The 12,996-nt window shown below is 45.2% G+C and overlaps 1 protein-coding gene across 1 annotated transcript in view; it reads right to left on the bottom strand.

Moving 5' to 3' along the window:
- The window catches only part of ELAPOR2 (endosome-lysosome associated apoptosis and autophagy regulator family member 2), a 103,683-nt gene that overhangs the window by 24,869 nt on the left and 65,818 nt on the right, over positions 1-12,996 (bottom strand). Inside the window, exons 3-8 of the mRNA XM_087765027.1 lie at positions 11,122-11,317; positions 10,360-10,507; positions 7,415-7,501; positions 4,918-5,023; positions 4,121-4,273; positions 2,946-3,034 (exon numbers count right to left, since the gene is read on the bottom strand). Coding sequence (XP_087621153.1) covers positions 2,946-3,034; positions 4,121-4,273; positions 4,918-5,023; positions 7,415-7,501; positions 10,360-10,507; positions 11,122-11,317 — 779 coding nt within the window. The remainder of the gene's footprint in view (positions 1-2,945; positions 3,035-4,120; positions 4,274-4,917; positions 5,024-7,414; positions 7,502-10,359; positions 10,508-11,121; positions 11,318-12,996) is intronic.

Below are 12,996 nucleotides of genomic sequence, written 5' to 3'. Positions count from 1 at the left end.
CTGTTTATTCCTATTTGTCTAGTGGATTTTCCCATGAAAACGTTTCTGAGGAATGTCAGATAAATAATTCCAGCAACTGCATAAGCAATCTCTGCATTTTAACCATAGTAACCCAAAATATAACTTCTGCATTTTAAAATCCCTTTATCAGGAAGGCATCTGTTATCAGAGAACACAAGTTCTGCATTTTCTCCATACTGGCCTGTTCTCTGGAAAGCCCTCAGTTTCTCTCCAGCCATTTTCACCTACTGAGTGAATGCCAAAATGACACAGGAGCTCTTCCAGCCCCTCTCCAGTACCTCCACATTAAATAAGGAGCAGTCTATGAACACTAACATGAGTCAGTCCTTGGCTTTACCATATACAATGGTATCACCTCTCTGACATCACCTCTCTTTGAGGAGACACAAGTTTTCTGACTTCAGGAAAAGGCTTAGGTGAGATGCATCACCCGTGGTGCTGGGTTTCAAATTTCATCTGTCTTTGGGTCTATCCCTGAAAGGGTTTAATATCTCAAGACAAAAATTAGTTAAGTTCCAGAGCTGAGAAACCCAACTGGCAAGACTTTAACCTGGCCACAGCTCCTTCTCTGGGTACTTCCACCCTTTGGTCCCAGCAGTGCAATCAGGGATCCCTGAGGCCAGAGGTATGGGTGCAGAGGTTGACAGGGAAGATTCCACCTTATGAATTTGGTTCAGGGCCCTGAGCACATGCCCCTGCCATGCCGGGCATTGAGCTGCTTGCGCTTAAGGTTAGCCCTGTGATAACACAGAGCTGTTCAAGAAGTATTGACCAGCTTTGAACCTATTTGAAAAAAAAAAGCTAGAAGAAGCTTCAGTGCAGGGTCAGACCTCAGCTCCTGGGAGCTGCAATTAAGCTGAGGCTCTCACCCTTTGTCCCTGCCCGCACTGTGTTGCAGCCATGCCTGTGCCAGGTCATGTACCCTGGCTCATCCACACCCTGACTGACCCATGGACTTGATGTCCCAGCTTGACATTGGTCTTGCCTCATCACTATGGACTTGTCTGGCAGCCTCAGCTGAATGTGGTCATGGACATTGGGTCTGCTTTGCTCAGGTACTGCGGTACTGCTCCTGCTGTCAGAGTGGCATCTGCCTCTGCCTGCCTTACTGTCACGCTTGGCTCCCGGCTCCCTGTCCCTTATGGATCAGTCTGCCCTTGCTGCTCCTGAACACTTACAGGATTTTCTAGAGTATTGCTCCAGAAATGCTTCAGCAGCATCAGGGTGCACAGCATTTAAAAAGGATCAGAAGTTGGTAAAGTATCTGTGAGGTTGCCCAGAGCCCAGACACACTGTACACACTAAACTAATCCTACTGCATCTGAGCAGAGGGAAAAGGGTCAGAGAGTGCCCACAGCCACGCAGGTGAGGGTTTCTAAGACTAGGGCTGAAGCAATCAGCCTGGGATTTTTAAAGCAGTAGATAGGTGAAAAGTCAATAGGAGTCAAGTGCCTAAATTTCCTGAGGTCTCTTCTACACATGGATTTGGGGACAGCAGGAGGGAGACAACCATCTCTTGTCCAGTGAAAAACCTGGCTGATTTTAGCAAGTCATGGATCAATAGACCTTTAGGCTGGTGCTTTACAGCCACTGTTCACTCGAAATTGGGCTGCAGAGTCAAGCCCTCTCATTGGACTGCATCACATGGGGAGATGGCTGGCGAGTACGGCAAACCTGGACTGATTTCCAGAGATGCAGAGCACTAAGTGGTGAAAGCAGTCCTGAAAACCCAGCCAGTATCTGTGTGTCTATGACACACGTTGGTTTTGCAACTGGAAGATGAAGGGTGTCTGCACAAAGACCCACTTTGTATGCTGATGATGTCCACCAGTGAAGGGAAAAGCCATTGAGGAGGCAGGAAGAGGGTCAATGGCAGGACCTTATTCAGTGCCAGGGAGCCTTGAATTGCACAGAGCAGTGACGGGGTAATCCGCAGGAGGCTGCAATTAAAGCAGTACCTGGGGGTGTAGCAGTGAACACTGCTGCTAATTCCTCAAGTCATTACAGGAAGTTAACAGAGCAAGAATCAGTGAGTAAGAGCAGGTTGTGGAGCCTGCCAGCTCTGGGGCTAAACTCACTAAGACAAAACAGGCCTGACCATGTGTCCACACTTCTGTGGGCTCCATATCCCAGTAAATAGGAGTTTCTTCTCCAAATCCCACCAAAATTCCCACTTGACTGCTGGGACAAAGGGCAGGAGAGCTCCAAAGCCAGTCTGCTCCACCAGCAGGTCCCTCTATGAGTAGAGCCAGTAGATCTAAGATCTCTGAGTGAAACAATTTACTGAGACTCCAGCTGTTTCGAGGCATCCCGTGAGGCAAGCACATTATTAGCAGCTAAGGTCTGCTGCTGCACATGAATACTTCCAGGCTATGTATATACCATTATTTCATCTCAGGCTCTTCTTTGATGCTAAAACTAGAGGACATGATACACATCACACCTACGCAGCCCAACACTTTTCCACCTGAAATAGGTATGGTCATGTCCAACGCTCCTGTGCCATGGTAGCACCTCAATCATGCCAGGGCATTGCTAGGACAGGGCAAATTGTCACAAGCCAAAAGTATGCCAGGAAAGATTGCTAAGAACTAAACAGTAGGGTTTATTCTGGGACAGTACTTTACCCTGTGCTCCAACCCTGTTTTTGCATGGAGGTAGCACAGGTGACCCAGTTAGACTAATCACAAGTGCAAGGAGCTTAGCATTTTACGACAGATCCCTTAAGCAGACCCATGACAGGCAGATTCTTACAGATGGATAAATGCTGGAGAGAAAGCAGCTAAAGGACAAGCGCAAAGCCTCAGAGAGATTCAATGCTGGAAGCAAAATTGGGAAAGCAATTGGGAAAGAGATTCCTAGAAACCCTAACCTGTGTTCAAATCAAGGGATCACAGTAAGCTTAAAAATAAGCTTCTACTTACTTTTCCTTCCTTATCACATGGGGTATGGATCTGGAAAAAGTCTTTGTTTGTGCATGGAGGACGCTCTATACACGCACTGGATCCCTCATCTAAAAAGAAAGGGTGAGGAACAGGATGTTAAACTATCAAATGGTCCCTGAAACAACTCTAACGAGCTTAAAATCTGGAGATTAAAGTGAGTCAGCAGAAAAATACAAAAACGAGAATGAAAAATCAAACTCTTAATGGAGTATACATGAACCTTTCCCTGAAATGAAGTGGGGGGAACAGGGAAAATACCAGTTATGCTTGTACTGTCGTACTGAAATTCATTGATTGAGCGTAACCAGGGAGTCACCCAAACACCCCAACCCTTCACCTTCAAGCAGTAATTTGTGTAGTTTGCCAAGCATGGAAATATGTTCTCACTTGATAAGGAACAAAAACATTCTAAGCCATTATAAACTTCCTTACAACACTGGCCCACTTTTTCCTCTCCCCAGATATGTTTGCAAAAATTCCCATTCCCATCATAAGCACAGGCACAGGTCCCCAGGCATTTGCCATAATCTGTGATAGCAGGTTCTATGGGCGGTAACTGATTCTTCAAAAACTTCCTTATAAAAGAACTACAAGGAAGAAAACTGAAGACATTTTGACCATGAAGAATGGATTTTGCCTGTGTTATTTGATGACCACCAGCTAACCACAGCTGGGAATGCAGAGGACTTTGGGGACTAGGGTTTGCAACCAGATCGCCACACCTTCCAACCACAGGGGAGGCAGGGATGGGCCAGAAGAGGATTTGGAAAGGAGATTCCTAGAAACATGGCAAGTCTGAAGGCAGTGATGAAGCCAATTCAGGTCATCGCCACCTGATAACACAAATTACCACGAGAGGGCACAGCACGACTGTTATTATCCTTCAGAGAACTGTTCCCTTCGAGGTCACAGAAGATCTCCGTCCCTTTATATTAGTGTAGGTGATCCCAACCAAGATCAAGTGTGGCCCATTATGTCTATGAGTGCCCCCTGCAGCTTTTGGGAAGCCCCATCTTCATTTCCCCTTTGCATATCAACTGGAGACTAAACTTAATTGTTGGATAAAACCATTCTCACATCTGCACGCGGAAACAGCTTATGACCTTACGTACTCAGACTCTTTTGGTTTGTCTTATCCCATTTGATTTATGTACCTGCATAATACATTTCTTCTTTACACTTGATGCATTCTTTAGCTCCTTTCTCAGAATAAGTATTTCTTGGACACACCTGGCAGCCAGATGAACCTGGTTTGTCACTGAAGGTACCAGGCTTGCATGCGAAGCATTCAGACGTATATGCAACTCCTGTAAGGTAAATTACAGGTAAAACACTGAAATACAGAGCGGTATGCTCCGTAACTACCGCCTGCCTGCCTGTGGGGGAAAGCGAGCCAGCTGGATAACACAGCTTAAAAATCCCAAACTTTCACCACTCACTTTAGACACTTTGGCTTTGCTGATTCATGATTTAGGTCTTTCATCTTTGCTCCTCAATGCAAGCCTTACCCATGTAAGAACCTTCTATGACGCTCCAAGCTTGATTACACTTAGAGCAGGACCAAAAGAGCAATCCCAGATTAATTAAGTTATTTAAATAGTAATTTAACTATCACTGTTATGATGAATATGTCCATCTATTTATCACGGTTGAGAGGCTAACTGATAAGCATGGTCTTTCTACACTAAATAAAAGAAAACCTGTTTATTCTTTTTCTCCTTATTTGCTAAGCCAGTCTTCTCCAGTAGACGGCATCATTTACCAGCTAAATTAATTTTTCAGCCTTTCCCTGCCAGTTTTGCTGTTCTGTTTCTACACTTTAGAGGAAGAGACATGGGACAAGGGGGCTAAAAAAGCCACTTCGGTACTGTAGACACTCCAGTAGAAATGGCACTTGGCAAACACTGTGATGAAAGAGTGAGATAAGACCTAAAAGGCAAATATCACTTACCTTCAATTGTGATGTTTTTCACCAGAACTGGTTTTACTACTTTGGACCCCATGAGAATCCCTGTTGTTCTCCAGTATAATATATTGCTACCTGATTTCAGAGTTACCTGCAACAATAAGCATGACAGTTAGCAAGCATCCCCTCACCAAGAAATTGCTTTATTTCTTATTTCCATTACTCAGATTTCTTGCATCCTAGCAGCAATCCTGTTTTTTTCTAAGTTGCTTAGTGAGTCAAGAAGTAAAGGGGAGACAGCTAGGCAGATGCTGTAGACACATCTCTGAGGAGTGCCAATGTGGGTCTAATAAAATAGCTGCTCAACACCCCAGTTTTATAGAAAAACACCAAGAGCTGCTTCTGACCTTGTTGTAAGCAGAACTGGGAAAAAGCTGTTCCTGCCTTTATCCAGCTACCCCTGGCACTCAGGAGCTCTTATCTCTAGCTCTATGTTCAGATATAGTCAATCAGTTTGTTTTTAAAGCCTTGAGATACACTTTTATAAAGAAACCCAACATGACCCAGAGTTCAAAAATCCAGGCTTACAAGCAAGTTTTGTTTATAGGCTTTAAAAATCAAGCTCTGCCTGCCTCTAACACCTCAGCATCATGACCAGTAAACCAGGCACAAACCATGAATAACCCCAGCAGCAGTCCCATCCTCCTGCTCATTTCTGACCCTGAACAGCAGATGAGATGCAGAAAACAACCCAGTTTCCCATTGCTTTGACCTACTTGCCTTCACAGCGTGGTTCAGCATAACCCCTGTGCTGGCATAGGAAGGGTGGTGGATTGGTGGCACCATGGCTGGGATAAGGGAGAGGAGGAGGAAGGCAGGACCACTTCTTTCAGCAGCAGTGTTGATGCCTGCTGCCTTCAGCTCACCTGTGTAACTACAGTATCACTCTACTCACTAAAAGCGGCAGGTTTACGAAGACCCTGCCTGGCCTGCAAAGCCGTACCGTATCTACTAGCCCAGTACAAGATGCCTGATGCCAACACAGTGATACTGGTGTGAAGGTGCTATATTTTCACATAAGAAGAGGGATAAACTCTACCAGCATAAGGGTCCAGGATAATGAGGTTTACAGCAGTGCTGTACAGGCCTGGACAGACCACAGTTTTTGTTCACCCAAGATAAAGAGTCCAAAAACTCAGCAAAGTGGGGATACAGCATATTGTATCTCCCGCTCCCCAAACACCTACTGTCCAGGGGGGCAGAAGAGAGCTGGGTTACCACAGGTAAGAGCAGAAGTGGGACCATATAGAATTGAACATCACGTTGTGTGGTGTAGAGATACTCAGCATCAGCTCTGGTGCAGCAGGACTCGCATGCTGAAAGCAGAGGCTGCAGCAACTGGAAAACTGGGCTCAGAGAAGCTGCCATGACAGGATTTGCAATGCAGACAAAAGCCTTGAGGAGAGCCAGAACAGTCATCTTGCCTAACTCGCATGTCTACGCTTCAGCCAAGCATCCAAGCAACCTTCACAGCCAGTGGAGACACTTGCACATCCCGGACAATGAGCTCAGATGCCACCATCTCCCGTGCAGACACTGTTTACATCTCTCAGCTCACCCAAGTCGATGCCCTGGCCTTGGATCTACCTCTAGCCTGTGCCACTCACCCCTCCTCACCCAGTTCTCCTGCCTCCTGATGTGACTCGCACGGGGCTTGCACCTGAGCTTACAGGCATTGCCAACGAGAGCTGGCTCAGGAATATGGTTTCTCCTCCAGGAGGATAAGCAGACCATGGAAAACAGAGACCAGGCTGCTGTCCATGCCCATAAAAAGCCTTTTTCTTCTGGCATAACGTCACCTATGCTGGGCCTTTGCTGGTATGGCTCTGGGAATTAGGGTATTATGGTAAGCCAGGCGTCACCATGAGCTAATGACTTGATCTACCCTTGGTCTGTGCACCAAGCACACTCAGCCACTGGGTCACAGGCCAGCCAAAGGGCTGCTGCTGCCAACGTGGACATGCTTGTATCGGTGCTGCAGGAGCCACCCTGGTGCTGCCAGCTTGCTTATCAACCAGGTAAGTCACTACGGAGCACAAGCTGGGTGCAGTCCAGCTCTTCTGCACACACTTGACAATAAAAAGCCCATCCTGCCTGCCTCCACATACACACACCACTCCCGTCACTCTGCTGAGCAACAGGGAATAATCTTGCGTTCTCATGAGCAAACAACTGTTGTAGAAGATTTCAATTGCAATCATGCAGAATGACTGTGGTGTGCGGATTTGCATAAATCTATTTAAACTCATAAAGCACTTGATTCAAAGCCCAGGGAAATCAATACAAAGTCTTGCATCTATATCATTTGCTTTGGGATCAGCCCCTTAGAGATCTCGGTGGCTTTGCCCACAGTACTAGGAAAGCTGTGATTCTTCAGATGCATTCACAGGATCTGGCCCTTATTTGCTCTCTGCTCAGAGGAAATCACAGACATTTATAAATGGGAAACAAAGCTTCATGAAGGATTTTTTTGTACACTTACAGAATGAGAACCCCATTCCCCGTTGTCTGTTAGCTTCACCCACTTGTCTGCCGTGGACTCCATCTCTTTGCACTGGTCATTTTGTATCTGTTGATTAAAAACACAAGATCAGTGACCACAATCAGATGTATCTCCCTGTCAGCATAATCACTGCTGGCAGGGAATGATAAGATTCAGCTTTGTTTTTGTTGTCTACATATTTAGAACAGCAGCTGCCTTATTTGTGGCAAAAAACCCCAACTTCCAAAACCTGCTAGCAGCTTAACAGTGCCTCCAACGACCACCTCTGATGCAGATGGAAAAAAAGAGCAGCAGGAGATCTCAGCCTTGTCCTCTGGCTATCTGGTCAGACTTGGATGCTGAGCATCTTGTCTTGGTTGCCTCCTCCTTCTCCTGAGCCCACCAGGACCCAATTCTCTAAAATCCAGGGGCCGTGGGCTTCTAAGTCAGAGGGGAGGTAGGAGTGGACAGGCCAAAGCTAGAGACAAACTGCTTTCTCTGCAGCCAATATCTGCCATGTCTTTGGCTCCCTGCCACCTGACCTCACTAGGGATGAGAGTAACATTATCAAGGGAGAGGCAACATTCCATGGAGAGTCTGCCCTGGCAGAGGTGTGAGGTTGGATTGTCCCTCACCCAGGTCCAGTGCAACTCAGCAGCCTTTCTTTGCAGCACGGTTTGGTGCATGGCCTCACAGCCGTCCACTTCTTTCTTCTCATAACTGTCTTCTCTGAAGAAAAAGTATCAAGTCCCTTTGAGGCACGAGTTCAATTACTCAGCTTTTGTTCCACCAGGGAGAAAGGCCAGTTCAACACCTTCAGAAGACCTGGGGTCAAGCATCCTCCTCAAAGTTGCTCCATGTCAAGACTGAAACGAGTCACATAACCCCACATCCTCCAAAGCATCTGTGCACTTAATTTCCATCTAGATCAACAGCACTGAGAAAAAGAGGTGAGAAGAAGCACCTAAGTAGAAGGTAGATCCCTAATTATCTTGCACAATCTGAGCTACAGCATCTTTGTGCCTTGGTTCCCATCTGCAAAAAGGAGATAAGAATATAGAGTCTCTTCTCACAAGGTGTAAAGGGGTTCAATATGTAAAAAGAGCCTGGGAAGGGCAGGCTGCAGAAGCGCTGGGTATCTAACAAGAAGTGTCCACACTCGCTTTCTACGTTTGAGGACATCTCCTTGCTTACCCTCAGACTGGCAGTGCCTTTGAGTGCCTGGAGAGCCCAAAAACTTCACCATTTCCCAGCAGCCTGCAAGCCACTGCCACTGAAATGACACTGTCCAGAGCTAAAGTGTCATTGTTAAGTATATTTAAGCACAAAGGCATGCTAGAGAAAAAAAAAAAAATTGACTTTTGGAGGAGTTTTAAATATGGTTTCCCTGAAATACTGAGGCTGACTGGGAATTATTTACATGGGCATTTCTATAAAGGACCACACCACAAAGGACTGCTTCTTGAACAGGGAATGATAAATTAAAGGAGGTGAATGAGTGGGATATGGATAAGAGTAATATTCGAAAAGCCATTTTCAAAGCCAGTGCTCAGAGAAACAATATATTTGCTGCATTGCAGGAGTAGGTCAGTCAGTCAAGGAACTGGAGCTAGGATTCATCATCCTGGTACATTCATCTGACAGCAGAAAGCATATTTGCTGCTTTCTCCCCATGAAGAAGGCAGGATAGTCTAAAAGTAAAATGGCTAAATAATATTGCCTGCACCATCCGTTATCAAAGTGCAATAGGTTGCACTGATGTAGTAGCAAGAGGGTGCCTCCAGCAGGTTATTTTTGTCTTCCTTTCCCATCTTTACTAAGGATAAGGATACTTCGCACTTTTCTCCAAGCTTCAAGAAACATTAACCAACACCAGCTAAGGCTTCGCACTCCTGTGAGATATCACGAGCTCTGTTTTTCAGATGAAAACCAGAACTCACCAGACTGGGAGAGAGGCAGTAACAGAGGAGATATTGAAAAATTCCAGTCATCTCCTGCTCTGAGTTGCCCTCTCATTGAGTTTTTTTCTTTCCCAAATGGCAGATACAACATGCCAGGGAAAGCAACCCGTTGGTGAAACCTTCCAAAGTATCTCAGTGACGTGGAGCATCTGCACTGCACTGCAGAGCCTGGTGCTAGGATCCCTCTGCTCCCTGGACCCCAACCAGTCCATCCACATGGGCAGAGCAGGGCAGTCCTTCCCATTTGGGTCCTTGCTGACCAGATTGTTTTAGTAATTTGGGTACAGCGTGGCACAAGCCCAGCCAGGCTGCTCCCATTTCAGAGCTAATGACCCCCAGCTCCTCCATTTCACAGTGCGGACACGTTCTCAGAGCCTATTTCCTACTGAAAGTCATCTGAATTTTTACTCCTAAACCTCTTTGGAGAACTGCTGTTTCTGGCTTTTTCTTTCTTCCTTTTTTTTTTTTTTTTTTTTTTTAAGGATCACTCTTTTGTCTCTTCTCCTGCTTTTCTTTTCATCTTAATTGCTATGTCCCAAATTGACCTGAAACTAAAGCTAAGATTTCAACATACTAATGCCTTGGGAGCATCTCAGGTTCTGGATGCCTGCCTTGGAAGAAGTCTTTTTAAATGTCAAGTCCCTTCAAAGGCATCTCAAGTCAAAAACCGCCAAACTGAAGCATCTCCTACCAACAGTTGTCTTGTAAAAGGCTGGACTAACAGGAGCAGTCATGACCACTAATGGAAAAATCCCAGCGCATGGTAGATAAGATCAGTTTAGCCTGAGTTTTGAAGCTGAAATAAATGCCAAAAGGCAGCATAAGTGACAGAAAGAGAAGATTTTTTTTTTTTTATCTTGTTCGGCAATAACAAGCTATGGACATATGGGGAATGTAAAGGGAAGAAAAAGCTGTTTCTAATGGTCTTTATCTGGATTGAATTCGTACAATATAAGGTTGGATTCACCATATAAAAGGCCTTACAAAAAATTCAAAGAAGATGTTGTTGTCAATATACTGGTATTCGAAGAAGACAGAACCGGACTTCTTCAGGTGCACAGCGTAGATGAGAGATACTGTACAATCATCCCTGTTCGACTCTATGTAATTCCCTCGAGGCGTCCACGAAGAGCTGATGAACATAAACAAAACAAGCCTCAGCTGAGATCATAGGAACTGAGGAGACTTTTCTTACGCTACTATACAAAATACTTGTTACTTAATAAAGAACCCCGAATCCCACAATAGCTAACTGCAATGAATGTATAACTTTATTACTGGATTCCCATTTATTTTTCATGTAAATATAATACTTTTCATTAAAACCGTGCATGGTAAAAGATATGTAATAGAAATTTAGGACCCAGCCTACATAGGAAAGGTTTGTTATCCATTGGTTCAACATACTTTCAATTATACTCAAAAACAGCCTTCTGCAACCACCATGGGTCTCTGTAAAAGTACCTTTTAGCCACATTTACTGTACCATGACCCTGGAGCTTTCGAGCTACAAATAAGAGTAGCTCCAGGCCGGTCTTAGACTCACTAGCTGCTGATGAGCCCAAGGAGACCGTGATGACAGGAAAGAGATGGCAAAAAACTTTGCTTTCCAGCCACTCATTTGCCATTACTAGGGCTGGTTACCCTCTGGAGAGCTTAGATAAATCATTAATCTGGCTTTGTGCTGCTGAACTGTCTCAGGTTTACCCATGGCTGTGTAACCCAGATGCAAACAGAACTTCTTACTTGCTGCAGCTGTCAGCTTTATTCTCAGCTGAGCCAACTGCCGTGTCCATGAAAGTTGCCACGTTGGAGAATCCTGCCGGCAGCTCATCCCACTCGTCAAACTTGATCCCGCTGCCCAGTGAGTAGGTCCCTTCTGCACATTTGCTGCACACCTGGTTCTTCATCTCCAGGTACTCACCAGAGGCACAGGAGAAAGCTGGGGAGACAATCATTTCCAACATATAAATGGAGAAATTAATCCCAATTAATTTCCATTAATTTTTTGCCACTTAATTAATTAAGATTGAACTGTCACTAAAGGGAAACAAACAGGAATTCCCCAGGCCCAGGAACACAAGAGCTGAACTACCAACATTGGCTACAAAATTGAGATGTTCACCAGTGCCTGTTTTTTCACCAACGTGGCAGCACTGAAACCAAATCTCAGATGACGGCTCCTGATTTGCAGCTTGTCTCCATTGGCAAAGCAAGATTTTAGAAACGAAATGTCAACCCACAGACTGTGTCCAAAAGCAATTTGTGAAAATGAGGGCTTGTAATACAGTTCTCCTCACCCTTGCTCACCCACCTGTTACACCTTGACCTCAATTAAAATCACCAGCACCTGAAAGCCAGAGCAGACTTGTCTCACCCACCTGTATGGTAGCTAAGAAGAGTGCACAGCAGCATGTTGACTGTAATATAACACTACAAACCTCAGCTGAGAGTCAGAGACCTAATCCAAGGCTCACTCCACATTTCTCCTCACATAGGCTGCCTACAAAGCCTTGAACACCTTGCCTGATAGACCAGGTGGTCTTGGAAAAGATCACCAATGGGCCTGTGTCTCGCAAATGGGGATCTCTGACTGGGGTGATATTAGCATGCTGAGAAAATAAACCCTGGTTGCCAGCACAGCAAAGACAGTACTCAAACATATGTAACTAGGGGAAATATAATTCAGAAGGAATGTTCACAAAGTGCTTTTTTTACTGATGTCTTCAAAATTGCTTACTCCAAGTAACTATGTATCCCTTGTTCCAGTCTGATGACATCTCTATCTGATAAGGGAAGAATATTCCCATTATATAGAGGAAACCTGGACAGCAGCTGAAGTCCTGTATGCTCACAGAGCCCCGTGTCTGTGCCAGGAATCGTAACTCCCACCCCAATGCTCATTTCAACGGCAGACCATCCTGCTTTCCCCCAGCCCCATGCTGTACCACGTCCTCTCTGAGACTGAACATCCTAGATGGACAACAAATGAGTGCTTTCTGCAGAACATAGTACTTCCTATGTTGCTGGCAGATTTTTAAACTTAACTGCACCAGTTCAGCCAAAGCAGGATTCAGAGCAATACACACAACTCGCATCCCAAGAAATGGTGGGATTTTTTACTGGTTCACACATGCCACACTGTGCAGTGACAGTTATTTCATAAACTCACTTTAAGAGACATAAACTCACAGTCTGAGAAACTGTAGGACAAGACCAGACTGCTAGCCAAAGTGGTGAAACTGGCCCAAAACAACTGACGCCAGCTGAAGCCCCAGAGTTTGCAGTTTCACAGATGTGCTGATGTTTACCTAACTGCTAAAGAACTTTTTTGATTGTGTGTTGATAAAGTCACGGCTTCGTAACACCAATTTCCATCTGAATCCAACTGCAAGCCAGGGTCCCATTTCTGTGCTGGCTCTTGCAACATTTCTTTGTGTAATTGTCCTTGACGGGCAGCACTGGAATGCAGATAAAAGGTCCATTTTGATGGAAAGATCTGCCAAAGGCTCATTTTTCCCTCTTGGTCATATCAGCATACTCTGAATTTGAACCAGTGGTCTTCAAGCAAACAAATCTGTTTTTCTAACCCCATCGCTCACTGGTGATGGACCAAGAAGG

The sequence above is a fragment of the Nipponia nippon genome, unplaced genomic scaffold, assembly GCF_047370975.1.
Source record: "Nipponia nippon isolate SJK-2023a ecotype South Korea unplaced genomic scaffold, ASM4737097v1 scaffold_3, whole genome shotgun sequence".
NCBI lineage: Eukaryota > Metazoa > Chordata > Aves > Pelecaniformes > Threskiornithidae > Nipponia > Nipponia nippon.
This window is presented reverse-complemented; position numbering and strand designations above follow the sequence as displayed.